This window comes from Pseudorca crassidens, chromosome 16 (assembly GCF_039906515.1).
Source record: "Pseudorca crassidens isolate mPseCra1 chromosome 16, mPseCra1.hap1, whole genome shotgun sequence".
Taxonomy (NCBI): domain Eukaryota; kingdom Metazoa; phylum Chordata; class Mammalia; order Artiodactyla; family Delphinidae; genus Pseudorca; species Pseudorca crassidens.
The window spans coordinates 72,037,932-72,052,378 of NC_090311.1; the positions used below are offsets into that span (position 1 = coordinate 72,037,932).

Genomic DNA, 14,447 nt, shown 5'->3' on the forward strand with positions numbered 1-14,447 from the left:
TGTTATATGTCAGTTATACCTCAATTAAAATAAAAACGATTGACACCAAAGTTGCATGCCTGAGGGGTTAGGATAATCTTGGGACCTTTAAATCGAAATAAGGAGATCAAGGGAGTTTATTACTCACATCTCTGCCATGAGTACTTAGTTGCAGTGACAGAAATGTGTTCTCAGTAAATGTTTGTTGTTGCTGTTGAGGTGAGGAAATTGTGAGACATGGAAAGGGAAATGTTTTAGGATAGATACAGATGGGCACAATGTAGATATAGAGTGTTAGGCGTAAAAAGAATTGTGGAAGTCATGATAGTGATGAAATCACTTTGGGAAAGAGAACAGGAAGGAAAGAAATGTGAGATCTGAAAATGGAAAAGGCGCATTTTTCAATGATGGGTTGAGGCAGTGAGGAACACAAAGGTGTGAACAAAGAGTTGAGAGAAGCTAAAGGGAAGATGTTGAAGAAAAGAGAAGGTGATCAGTACTGTCCAATGATTCAACATTCAGAGGAGAGAAGTATAATTAAGTAATGGGATTTGAGGATTGCAAGGTCATTGGTGATTGCATACAGAGACTTTATTGATTAGTGCGAGACGCCATATTGCTAGGGACTCAAAGATGAGTTATCAATAGTATTAAGATATAGAAGCAGTGGGACTAACCTAAACCAATCCTTCAAAACGTTTGATATTCACAGAATGATTTTAAAATAATATAATAATCATTTATTGAGTGCTTGCTGTGCACTCACCCTGTTAATTACCCTACATGAACTAATTTCATTCTAATAGTAGATTAGTTTATCACCATTTGACAGCTGAGAAAACTGAAGCACACATATGTTAAGACACTTGCCACAGGTAGCACTGCTAGTAAGTGGAGTTGTTGGGATACAGACCAATTAACCAGTCTAGCACACTGAGAAACAGACATGCCTTGCATGGGTGCTAGGTAGAAGACTGGAAGGAAAGGGGCTTTTGGATTGTATGTGTGTAGTTTGTTTGTTTGTTTGTTTGCTTTAGGTTTAAGAAACACCTGAGTATGTTGGTAGGCAGGGAACAGGACACCAGTAGAAAAAAAGAACCTGAAGCTTACAGGAAGGGTCATCTTCGCTTCACATGGTTCCCAGATAGTTGGGAAGATGAGATGTAGGAAAAGGATTGGAGAATTGGTTGATCAGGTATTATTAGGCCTCAGAGACTGCTCCCTGCTGTTTAGAGGCAGTGGAGCAAAGCTCTGTTATGTATCACTGAGTCGCCAGTCTGCATGTCTTCTGGCGAGCTACTCTTAGCCTGATCTTGAGCCTTGAACTCAGTGAAGGGATTGTGCTCCAGCGAGGATGTACCTGAAGTATTGCCTAGATAGTTAATTCGATGGATGAATGAACAGACGGACGGATTGATTGATGGAAGATGAATGAACTAATTAACCAAGAGTTACTGGGCATAGACTATTGACCAAATATTTATTAAGCCCTTTCTTAAAGTAGTGATTAACAGCCTAGACTCTGGAGTCAGACTCTCTGAATGTATTCCCTGCCACTCACAAGCTGTGTGTCTCTGCAAAAGGCATTCATTCTATAGCCCGGTTTCCTCATCTATAAAATGGAGCTAGTCGTGCTTACTTGCATTGGTTTCTTAGGGCTTCCATAACAAGCCATCACAAACTAAGTGGCTTAAAACAATGGAATGTATTCTCAGAATTCCCTGGCAGTCCAGTGGTTAGGACTCGATGCTTCCACTGCTGTGGCCCAGGTTCAGTCCCCGGTTAGGGAACTAAGATCCCGCAAGCTGCACCGGCCACAGCACATAAATAAATAGGGGACTTCCCTGGTGGTCCAGTGGTTAAGACTTAGCCTTCCAGTGCAGTGGGTTCAGGTTCTATCCCTGGTCGGGGAGCTAAGATCCCACGTGCCTTGCAGCCAAAGAACCAAAACATTAAACAGAAGCAATATTGTTGCAATATTGTAACTTTAATAAAAACTTAAAAAATGGTCCACATGAAAAACATCTTTAAATAAATAAATAATCAATCTTTCACAGTTCTGGAGGCCAGAGGTCCAGAATCAAGGTGTCCTCAGTGCCACACTCCCTCCAAAGGCTCTAGGGGATGATTCTTCCTTGTCTTTTCCAGCTCCTGGTGGTTCCTGGCAGACCTTGTCTCGAGGCAACAATACTCCAGTCTCTTCCTCCATTTTAACATGGTTTCTCTTACGTGTCTGTGTCTCCTCCTCTTTTTTTTTTTTTTTTTTTTTTTTTTTTTTTTTTTTGCGGTACGCCGGCCTCTCACTGCTGTGGCCTCTCCCGTTGCGGAGCACAGGCTCCGGACGCGCAGGCTCAGCGGCCATGGCTCACGGGCCCAGCTGCTCCGCGGCATGTGGGATCTTCCCGGACCGGGGCACGAACCCGTGTCCCCTGCATCGGCAGGCGGACTCTCAACCACTGCGCCACCAGGGAAGCCCTTAACATGGTTTCTCTTATGTGTCTGTGTCTCCTCCTCTTTTTTTGTAATTGAGATATAATTGCTATGTAGCACTATATTATTTTCAGGTGTACAACATAATGATTCTATATTTGTATATCTTCTCTTGTTATTAGGACATCAGTCATTGGATTTAGGGCCCATTCTAATCCAGTATGACCTCATCTTAAAGAATTATGTCTGTAAAGGTCCTATTTCCAAATAAGGTCATGTTCTGTAGTTCTAAGTAGACATGAATTTGGGGGGGCGGGCAGCATGATTCGACCCCACTATACTACTTCATGGAAATATTATAAGGACTAAGTTAATATAAGTACTTATACAATTATTACATATTATATTAAGTGACTAATGATATAATCAAGTGCCAATAATATAATTAAGTTAATCTAACTGCTTGTAATAGTATGTAGCACATAGTCAGAGGTATGAAGTATTAGTTATTCCTGAGGTTGGCACTCAAGAAATGCTTATTTTTTTCCAATCACTGCTTTTTGCTGAATAATACCAATACTCAGTACAGGTGAAAATTCTGAGTTAGTAGGTTAATTTATAATGATGTTTGATTCTATCCTTGAGAAACTTTCCTTGAAAAACACACAAGGTTCATATTTCTTTCCTGTCTAGTAAAATTGCTAAGTAGACAAGACATCAAAGTGGCGAAAGACACTTTCGTTTTCCAAGTCCTTCCTTCAGATTTTCATCATCTCGGGGGGGAAATGAAATGATGACCAACTTACTCATATTCATTTTGTACCAACTAACTCTGTAGGCAATGGTCTCCTCAGTATGACTTTCCATGTGACAGCGCTCAGCCTCTCATGGGACCTAATTTCCTTCCATAGTAATTTGTCTACCATTGGCTTAAAAGAGACATTGTTTGGATAGAATGTTCCAGATTAAAAACAGGCTGTAGCCTGTGTTAAGAGTAACCCCTAGTTACTTGATGGAATGATAGCTAAGAGATGCAACACATTGATATTAAGCCTAATACAAAATACTGTATATATTTTTAACGTTAAGGAAATAAACAACAGTATATAGGTACTACAGGCAAATCTGAAAAAAGAAAAAAATGAAGACTCCATTATTTATCCTGCCAGTAAAGCAGCACAGTTTGGGAAAGTGTAAGGGTGAGATGAAGGCCAGCGAGTGTTCATTGGTACCACATCTGTTTTGTTCCCCACCATACAGCCAGATGTTGGCATGACTAGTTCAAAATTGATGTTCAACAAATATTTGTGGAAGGAAGATCTTGGTTCTTTGTCTGTGGGCTGTAATAATTGCATTTCCTCAGTTGTCATGTTTCTTCAAGGCAGTCTTCATTTCCCTCTTCCTGCTTTTTCTTTGTATTTTCCTCTTTCTCTCCCTAGACTTCTTCTTTGAAGTACAAGCAGTGGCTGATTATTATTTATTGGTGTATTGGACATGTCTGCACGTAACAGAGGGCCGGGAGAAATGAAGAAAATAAATCTTTGTCCTTTTTCTTCTTCCTAAAGTTCTCAGGTGATAAATTAGCTACCTCAGAGAATTATTTGATACCAGGGTTATTGGCTGAAATAGATATAGGGAGGGTATCCACCAGAGAATTCTTTATCATTAGAGCAGGTGTTCTTAAACCTAAATCTGTGAGCAGGCTTAGCAATCCTGAGCCGTATGAAATAGCGTGGAAGTTGTGTTTGCATATGCATGTTTGATGTGTGTATGCAGATTTGATGTGTGTATGCATGTTTGATGTGTGTATGCAGATTTGATGTGTGTATGCAGATTTGGTATGTGTATGCATATATGTGCAATTGTTGAAGGAAAGGAATTTTTTTTTTTTTTTTTTTTTTTTTTGCGGTATGCGGGCCTCTCACTGTTGTGGCCTCTCCCGTTGCGGAGCACAGACTCTGGACGCGCAGTCTCAGCGGCCGTGGCTCACGGGCCCAGCCGCTCCGCGGCATGTGGGACCTTCCCGGACCGGGGCACGAACCCATGTTCCCTGATCGGCAGGCGGACTCTCGACCACTGCGCCACCAGGGAAGGCCGAAGGAAAGGAATTTATTCGTTAACTTTTGTTAGTCTCTAAAGAATCTGAGCTCCAGATAGGTAGGAAACCACTGAATTAGAAGATTTGGTTTATATTGTCTGTATTTTGTTTTGCTTTAGAATTTCTGGTAGGAAAATTATGAGAAAATGTGGGAGAAAAATGACAGTATATAGCAATGCCAAACCTTTTCAGATCTGGAATCAATTCAGGGGCTTTCCTCGAATTCTGACACCTCTTTTTGAACTTCTTTAGCTGCTGTTTTTGTGTACTCAAAGTCAGGGTTTGGGGTGCTTACTTAACTCACAGTTATTATCTTTGGCTGTTGAAATATCCAGGCAGACTCATGTCATTTGTTTTCAGAACAGCATCAGAGCCCTTCTGGGCAAATTCCCTGGTAAGTCACTGAGCTGGCACAAAGAAGATGGTATTTTATGGTACAATGACCCATCTTTGCACAGCTAATTTATTTCTAACTGAACTTACAAACCAAACAAAAACTAACCTTCTCCAAGTACCCAAGCTGTTTAAAGACAGAATTTTATTTTTCTTTACATTTCTGGAAACTTTGGTTTGTTCTTTGTCTGATTTGAACCAAACCTGTTGTCTTCCTCTTACTGAACTCTCTGCCCTGATTCAATGATCTGCGTGCTTGGCTCAAATCCCAATTTTGCTTTAGCAGCACCTACGTGTGTTCCCAGATACCCAACTCATGGCTCAGTTTATGCTCTCTGCTGTTCAGCTTTGTATCATAGTAACTTAAGTAACTGCTATTGTTGTTGTTAATAAAGCCTCCTGTATTATTCTAGGAAATAATCAGTTATTTCCACGTAATTTACTTATTTGTTGATTCATTCATTCACAGAACATTTATAGGCACCTGCTGTGTGCCAGGGATGCTTCCAGCTGCAGAGGAAAGAGAAAGATGGATGTTGTACATAGAGTCACTGCCTTGTGCTAGGTCAAGGCATATGGCAATGCAGGGAGGCCAAAGATTTAAGACTTTTGAAACCTACAGTCTTTCAGCAAATTGGTTTACCATTTATTTAGAGCAATGGTTCTCAACAGGGGCGGTTTTACCCTTCACCCCGGCAAACTTGGAGACATGAAGACATTTTTGGTTGTCACAAATAGGAGATTCTACCTGGTTGGTAGATGCTGGAAATACTGGTGAACATAGACACTGACCAGGACTGTCCCCATATCAGAGAATTATCTGGATCAAAATGCCAATAGTGCTGAGATTAAGAAGCCCTAATTTAGAAGAAGCAGTACTCCTTCAGAGAGAGGCACACTGCTGAACATGGGGAGGGAGGAGACCCTGAAGACAGTGCCCTTTTTCTTTGAGGTCTTGATCAAGTCAACTCAGCTGAATTGACCCGCACCAGAACCAAAGATCCTTCTGAGGGATGGATCCTTTCCTTCATCTCAGGTACATTTCCAGGGTTCAATTAGTATTCCTCAAAGATTGGCATCTTGGTGACTAACTTTTTTAAGTTGCCTACCCCTTAAATCTGCCTCTGCTTGTTCTTAAAGGGCTTTCAGTTTAGGGAGGAAGAAGGACAGGTATACCAAAAACTATGATACTGGGTCATAAATACCGAGAGGGCTCAATGAAATCAGTGCCTTGGGAACAGTGAGCAATTAAGCTGTGCCTGGTAGTCTGGGAAGCCTTTACAGATGAGGTGGTAAGTGAATGGGAGTTTGAAGGACGTAGTTGGCAAATGGCTGAAGGAAGACACTTTCCTCTTTTAAGCCATACCCTGCATGATTGCATTTATAACCAGTGATGTTTTGGGCGGCCCTTTCAAGAAAATCTGCTTCTGTGTTGTTTTACGTGGAGCAAGTTTCCTTTACAAATTGTACAGACTCAACTTTGCAGACTTTCTTCTCATCACCTTCTTTCTATTAAAAATTTCAGTAGTAGATGATTTCAGCTGCGTAATTGTAGGTAACAGAGTTTAGCAGTAGTTCAGAGTTGTATGCTTTCAGTGAATGAATTACAGACTTGGCTTTTGTTGTTTTAAAAATGTGTATATATTTCTTTGTTTGAACCTGCTACTGCTTCTGACAAAGTTTTCTGCACGCTGTAGATTTAGCTGGCTTGAAAATATATGGAAAGTATGCTTCACAGACTGTGTAGACATTTATAAATGAATGCTTTTCAGATAGTCTGTGTTCCAACACATGGCAGTGTCCTGCAGGAAAATTCAAGAGAACATCATTACCCACAAATTCCTGTTAAACTAGTGTGACATTAAATGTATTCGTGAAGCTATTAATTGAAAAGTTGGAGAGGTACAAAAGAATGGAGTAGATGTTAAATTTCTTTTTTTTTTAATTATATGAGTTTCAGGTGTAGCCTTATAGTTCAACATCTGTATAATTAAATTTCTGATTAATGAGAACAGTGAGGTTTATAATAATGTAACTACCAGAAAGTTACAGGATTTTTCTTAACTTTCATGAAATTGTATGTTGATTTAACGTACCTACACATCATGGAAATTTTCTCTTTCGGTTCAGAATCAGTTATGACATCACAGAAGGGGTACCTTTATACACTTGAAACTAACTTTGGAAGAATTTGTACTTTTCCTGGTGACTTTATGAAGACCTTTTATTAGTGTTTTCACGTTAGAAATAAAATAGTTCAATTGAAAAAAATCTCAGTTTTACTTTCTTTTTAGTTTGGACAATAATTCTGGGTAGTTAGCAACATGCGTATTAGTTTCCTTTTTTCATCAACATGTTTTTTCTTTTTTATTCAGTCGGATGCCAATGCAAGTTACTTAAGAGCAGCTCGAGCCGGACACTTAGAAAAGGCCCTTGACTACATAAAAAATGGAGTCGACATCAACATTTGCAATCAGGTTAGTTGTGGTGATTGTTGTTGTTATTTAAGTTTTTATTTTATTTATTTTATTTTTTATTTTTTAACATCTTTATTGGAGTATAATTGCTTTACAATGGTTATTTAAGTTTTTAGATAAAATTTTAAAAATCCAGACTTCCAACTCCTTAAATCTTTTGTTAGATATTACCAAGACTTTCTCTTTTTTGTCAGTGTTTTCTATTAAATGTCTCCAGCTTGAATTATCAAGTTATTGTCTGCTTTGTTAGAGAAGCATTCAGAAATGTAGATATGTATCCTTTAATAACTAATTCCTAAAATTTAGTACGTAATGACATCAGAACAACCTATCTAATTGCCATGAGTACTTTTATTCCTAATTCAAGTTCCTACACTAAACACATACAAGTGGTTGTTGGTGGGAGTTCTTGGTTGACTGTTTACTCTTCAGTTTTCAACCTGCTGAGTAAAGCTTTCCCTTCACTTCAGAATGGGTTGAATGCTCTCCATCTTGCTTCCAAAGAAGGCCATGTAGAAGTTGTTTCTGAGCTGCTACAGAGAGAAGCCAACGTGGATGCAGCTACAAAGGTCAGTATGACACATCTTGTGCTTTTTATATCAATTGCCCAATTCAGTGAGAATTCAGCCCTCGGTAAGAATTGGGGCACGCTTCTCATGAGATACCTGTCAACCTTGTTCTCTTTGGGGAACTTATAGAGGGATTTGATATTTTGTAAAATGTTGAAAGTAGAGAGAAAGATGGGTGAGCTCATGTATCTTGCCTTTTGTTTTACAGAAAGGAAACACAGCGTTGCATATAGCGTCTTTGGCAGGGCAAGCAGAGGTAGTAAAGGTCTTGGTTACAAATGGAGCCAATGTCAATGCCCAATCCCAGGTAAGCCTACGGCTCTACTGCCAAGAAATGTTGTTATAATGATTCACAAACAATGTTCTGGGTCAGGTGCTTGCTTGGTTCATGTATCTTCTAAGAATATAATACTTAAGAGCTATATCCCATGAAGAACCAGATTATTCTGGATTATTCAATTTCATATATATCCTCATTTGCAGTACTCTTCGTGTGAGATGTAGAGGTTTTTAAAAGGCATCCATCTGTAAAACTGGTATGTATGGCTAGTAGTCATAGACACAAATGATTAGAGGACCTCTGTAATGTAGAGACTTATTCTGTTTTATGATGTTAGCTCAGATCCAGTCTCAGTATTTACTCACAGACAAAGGAAATGAGGAGGCCTATAAAAGAGGAAATACCCTTAGAAGTTCAGAATATATCGGTGCTTTATCTAGTTAAAAAAGGGAAGACACTAGTTAATTCCTGTTTACTAACTCAGGCATCATCGTTGTTCCCTGAAACAGATTAAAAAGAAAAAAACAAGCAGAAGAAACTTTAAAATCCCCAAAGTTTAAAATTTCCAGATTGTTAGTAATGAATATACACTGATAATTCATCCAGAAGATCCTCCTACAAGCTCTCAGAATCTTCCATGAAGTTCTAAGGAAAATACCAATAGATTATCATTTGGCAGACTTTGAGTATAAAAAAATTAAGTTCACTTTATTTTTCTAAAAATATAGGTCCTTATTATCCAAATTATTCATTACTATTCATGTCCCCACAGATGTGAGCTTGTGTAGAAGAGCAAACACCATCATAACATACAAATATCCACTTAGGACCTGACCATTTTTTTGAAGTATAGTTGATTTACAGTGTTTTAATTTCTGCTGTGCAGCAAAGTGATTCAGTTTTTATATATATATATATATATATATATATATATATATATACACACACACACATATACACACACATTCTTTTTCACATTCTTTTCCATTATGGTTTATCAAGAGTATTGATCACACTAAGTGAAGTAAGTCAGAAAGAGAGAGACAAACACCATATGATGTCACTTATATGCGGAATCTAAAATACGACACAAATGAACCTCAGTCTGATTCGTAGATAGGTTCATTTGTGTCGTATTTTAGATTCCGCATATAAGTGACATCATATGGTGTTTGTCTCTCTCTTTCTGACTTACTTCACTTAGTGTGATCATCTCTAAGGACCTGACCGTTGTTAAAACTGGTCCCTACTCAAACATTCCTTCCAGCTGAAGGCTGACATCTATCCTGGTTCGTCAGTATCTACCCCAGGGTATTAGATTTTGAACCAATTGACTGTAGAACAAAGCTGCAAGTTTTGCAAAAGATGTAGGATTTCATGAAGTCAGGGAGAGTGATGCTGGAGGACTGCTGTGGTGTCGTGACTTTCTGGCAGTTGCTGCCCAGACTGTGTGAAGAATTTGGATGATTTCCTGACAGTGTTTCAAACTCGAATGATTTGAAAATCAAAAGATTAAATGAAGAAAAAAAATTAGGTGAGGGCTTTGGTTCCCAAGTAGTTTTTGCAAAAGGACTATCTTTTTGCTTATGCTCTGAAAATAAAAAGTGAAGGATGTCAAGCTGACATATAATTTTGTTGCAAGAACATCATACATATTTTCCCCCAACATCATAGTTGGTTTAGTCTTCATTCACTCTGAGAACCTGTACATGAATGCAGTTGTAACCTACCTTTTGTTAAATCATATAAAGTCATTTTTACAAAGTCTGTTTTTTTCTTTCAAGATGAAGTCTCAGTCTAACTTTTTTCATTATTTACTGCGGCCTTTTGATCTCCACTTTAAATGCACTTGATTTCCTCAGTCTTTTCCAGTACTGATTATGTTTGGGTAACAGGAGCCTCTTATATTTTATGGGTCCACAGAATTGTAGTGATTCTCTCCCTTGTTACTCCCACTGTAGCGATGAAAGCTCTGATGCCATTGAATAACAGTGTCGTGGAGAAGAAACGGCACTGTACTTCCAACCACATGATTTCTTGTATAATTGGTCTAACCTCTAGTTCCCTATGGTTGGACATTTGTTACATGGTCTATGCCACCTGTGCTGATTCCCTTTGATAGCTCACTTACAGTAATAAAGCTTTTCCAGAAAGGAGTGATATAAAGTTGAATATTGACAGGTATGGTACTTGAAGAGAAATACAGACCAGCTGACCACAAGAGGAGCACTGTGGTTTTCAACCAATTATTTTTAAATGGCCCTGTAATTTTTTACTTAGAAAATAGCTAGCGTTAAGCTCTGAGATAGTGGGAAAACTCTTTAGTCCATTTTCATTTTCCTATTTTCCCCCCAAGGGAGGGAAAAATTAACCTTCCCTTCTTTTAAACATTATGCACATTCATGACTAATGTTCAGAGGAGGCGTGGTTTTAAACCTTCTCTGAAATGTCTGGGAGAAGCTGTAGTCGAAATAAAATCCTAACCATATTTGATTTCAGTGTATACACATCCTCTCCTGATGATGAAGTGTGGAAGGAGAACGTGGGCTGTGAAATTCTCTGTTCCTTGCAGCTGTGCTTGGAATACCCAGCCACCCACTTGACAGAAAACCTGCCCCCCTTTCCTCTGGACATCTGCCCCCAGAAGCTTTCTGAACTGCATCGTTCTGTGGACAGAATAAGTAATGAGATCACCATGCAGCAGAATGGAGTTTCAAAGATAATTCCTGGTAGCAACTTTTCAAAAGGAACTTTAAAGAACAGCAAGCAATAATGCCTTGAAATGCCGTGAAATTCCATTTGGTGGCAGAACCTAAAACATCCCAGGAATATTATTATTCAAGAAAGTGTATCCCTATCTAAGTCAAATTTTACCCTATAGACAATATTTAATAGCCAACAAGAAACAGCATAAAGAGAGCCCCTCACCTTCCTCAAATATAAAAATTCTCCTTGAAAATAAAAATGGCATGGGACAGTATCAAGTTCTGATGAACTGAGGCTCTATACACTAGGAATTTGTGGATATTCTCGTAATAATTTTTGTCATTGCCTTGATCTTAGGTCTTAATAAGTTAGTTAACTCTTTCTTATATTACTTAACATTCCAGGAATCATTTAGGCCTACCCTAAGAAAGAAATTGGGTTAGATAACTAAATTGTGATTTTAAAGAACTCTACTACGATTCCTAACTTCTTAACTCTACTAAGTTCTTAATACTTTATATGAAGGACAACAATGATTAACAGTGTTTGCTCTTGAAAAATCTCACACTGCCATGTCAAATGACATCCCTTACGCTTTTCTCCTTCTCTGTCTTTATTCCATAATATAAGGTACCAACTATGTTTATAAAGAAGCAAAGTCTATTTCATATGATATTTTAACTATCAAAGTATTCTAAATTGACAGGTTTTCACAGTGGTTTTACAAAGACAAGACCCTTTAATTAAACCAATGCTTCCTTTGTCTTTCTGGGTTTTTTTTTTTTTTTTTTTTTTTTTTTTTTTTTTTTTGCAGTACGCGAGCCTCTCACTGTTGTGGCCTCTCCCGTTGCGGAGCACAGGGTCCCGACGCGCAGGCTCAGCGGCCATGTCTCACGGGACCAGCCGCTCCGCGGCATGTGGGATCCTCCCGGACCGGGACACGAACCCATGTCCCCTGCATCGGCAGGCAGACTCTCAACCACTGCACCACCAGAGAAGCCCCTTTCTGGGTTTTTTAATGTTTCCTATGGGTGGGGGGCAGTCAGGTCCTGATGAAGTCAGACAATGGGTGTGGTCCAGATAGAGCCTTTCTGACCTTTAAACTAATAGCACACCTCTGATGGAAACAACCTTCACAAACATTAGTACCATATGTAAATCAGTACAAATATATCACCATGCCCTTGACATTTTAATTAATAACAGCACTTTATGATATACAAAGGCTTGGTTGGAGGAAACTAGGATGGATAAAATTGCATGGATGAAATTTAAGCCCTTATTTATATTGTTTCATTTCATTTTTATTTTATTTTATTTTGTTTTATTTTAGTGGGTATTAGGTAGCATGCCTCAGTACGGTCTATAAAACTATAAGTCTGCAACTTTGCATACTTATGATAACTCCACAATACTTACAATACTTACAATAACAGCATAATCAGAGCAGAAGGTACTGAAGATATTGGATAAAATCAGACATCAAAAAGCATACTCAGTCTTGAGCCTTTTGAGAATTCAGTGTATTGTTGCTACAGAAAAGCAAATGTAAATTGGGCCACCCATATGTTCCTTTTTGGTCAGCTCTTTGTTTTGGAAATTTCCTAAGTTAGGAAATTAATATAAAACCAGTGATGTACTTTTTTCTCTTAGGAGAAAAATCACATTCTTTCTGAAATATTACCATCTTCCCAATCCAGGTACTATTTCATGAAAAATCATTACAGCTCTAGGTCATCCACACTGGATTACTTGTGCCTTAACCCTCTTTGTACTAGAGAGTAATGGTAATATTTTTATTCACTCTTTCAAAAAGATGCTTATAATTATCTTCCTAGAACCATAACTAGTGTGTATGTGTTCTCACGCCTTGTTGATCCTTTCCCAATAAACAAAATTTGTATTAATTCGTGTTAGTTTCTATTGCTTTAATCCAAATAACTTCAGCAATTTGGAATTGTATGAGGAACCCATAGAATAGAAGGCTAAAGAAGCTTTCAGAAAGCTTTGGAAACTAGGTAGTCGGAGTGAGAGAACCTCATCAGAAGCTAAAGGGTAAGGTTGCCCTTTGATACAGTCCCTACAGGCCATTCGAGGGTGGGGAGGGGAGGTTTGGTAGAAAAGAGAATTGAGAAGGACATAGAATAGACGTGGAAGAGCAAGCAGAGCTGTGCCGCACGTGCGTCCACCCTGTGGTTGAAGAAGGGCAGGCCAGTTTACTTCAAAGTCCAACCAAGACAAGTCCTACCTACACATCCCTGAAGATGTCGTTCCTCTAAAGAAAACAGAAACAATACTGCCAAAGGAAGGGACCAAAATAAACACACACACACACACACACACACACACACACACACTCAAATACCCAGTGTAAAATTGAAATTTCCATTATGGAGGCCTCACCAAAACCATTTTGTCAATATGGTCAGCAGAAGTAGAATGAGACCATTCAAAGTCATATACTGGATGATTCCATTTACATGAAATTTTTACTACAGACCAATTCATCGAGATGGGAGGCAGATGAGTGGTTGCCAGAGGACATGAGGAGGGGCAAATGAGGAATGAATACTAATGGTCCAGGGTTCCTTTATGAGGTGATGGAATGTTCTGGAGTTAGATGGTGGGGATGGTTGCTCAACTTTGTGAACAGACTTAAAAAAACACTAAAGTTTACACTTTGAAAGAGTGAGGTTTTTGGTGTGTGAATTATATATCCATAAAAATATATAAAAATGAAACAATATGAAAGAGTGTGACCATTCAGAAAATGACCAGCTTTCGGGTAATAGCGGTACAATGGCAAGCACTCAAAAAACAAGAAGAAAAGCTATTGTGGGAACTATTCACTACAGAGCCCCATCTTACTGTGACCCGTGTCTACGTATTATTTCTGAGAAATTCCAGTTGTACACATTTCACTCTCTGCCATTGTGGAAAGGGCACACGGAGTGATCTAAAAGTTGTATTTCTTAAGAACCACTCTTTGGAAGCTCTAGGTCTGTAAGAACAGCATCTCCTAAACCTCAGTGCCTAGTTTGGGGTTTCCTTCAGGGGTCATGCAATGTTTGCTTGGTTCTGGCAGGTTTCCTCCAGAACAGGGCAGGTACACTGGGCTAGAAACCAGGCGTTTGTAGGTGAACCAGCGTTTCTTAGGTAACTTGAACTACAGCAGACCTCTGCCCTGAAGTCGAGGATTCACTGACATATATTATCTACTTGATATTTATGTCCGAGAGAATGACATCCATTTTGGAATTTTTCCTTAAGAACTTTACTCCTAAAATCTGAATCTTCCATCTGGAAATTTTGGGTGATGTGGAAAGATATATACTCAGTTCATAAAGTGATAAAAATCCACGTTGGTTTTCACCTTTCTTTTCTTTTTAATATTTTTAATATTTTTCCTTTTTTTTGGTTAAGAGATATTTAAATCAGCCAAGGATTAAACAATCTTTCATTTTGGTCAGATAAGAAAATGAGAAAATAGCAGTATGATAAAGGGTATCCTAAAC

The 14,447-nt window shown here is 38.6% G+C and overlaps 1 protein-coding gene across 14 annotated transcripts in view; it reads left to right on the forward strand.

The window, feature by feature from the left end:
* ANK3 (ankyrin 3) overlaps positions 1–14,447 on the forward strand; it is a 332,431-nt gene that overhangs the window by 100,823 nt on the left and 217,161 nt on the right. For all 14 annotated transcript variants that reach the window (XM_067710883.1, XM_067710881.1, XM_067710879.1 and 11 more), the window contains exons 2-4: positions 7,276–7,377; positions 7,848–7,946; positions 8,155–8,253. In XM_067710883.1, coding sequence (XP_067566984.1) covers positions 7,276–7,377; positions 7,848–7,946; positions 8,155–8,253 — 300 coding nt within the window. The remainder of the gene's footprint in view (positions 1–7,275; positions 7,378–7,847; positions 7,947–8,154; positions 8,254–14,447) is intronic.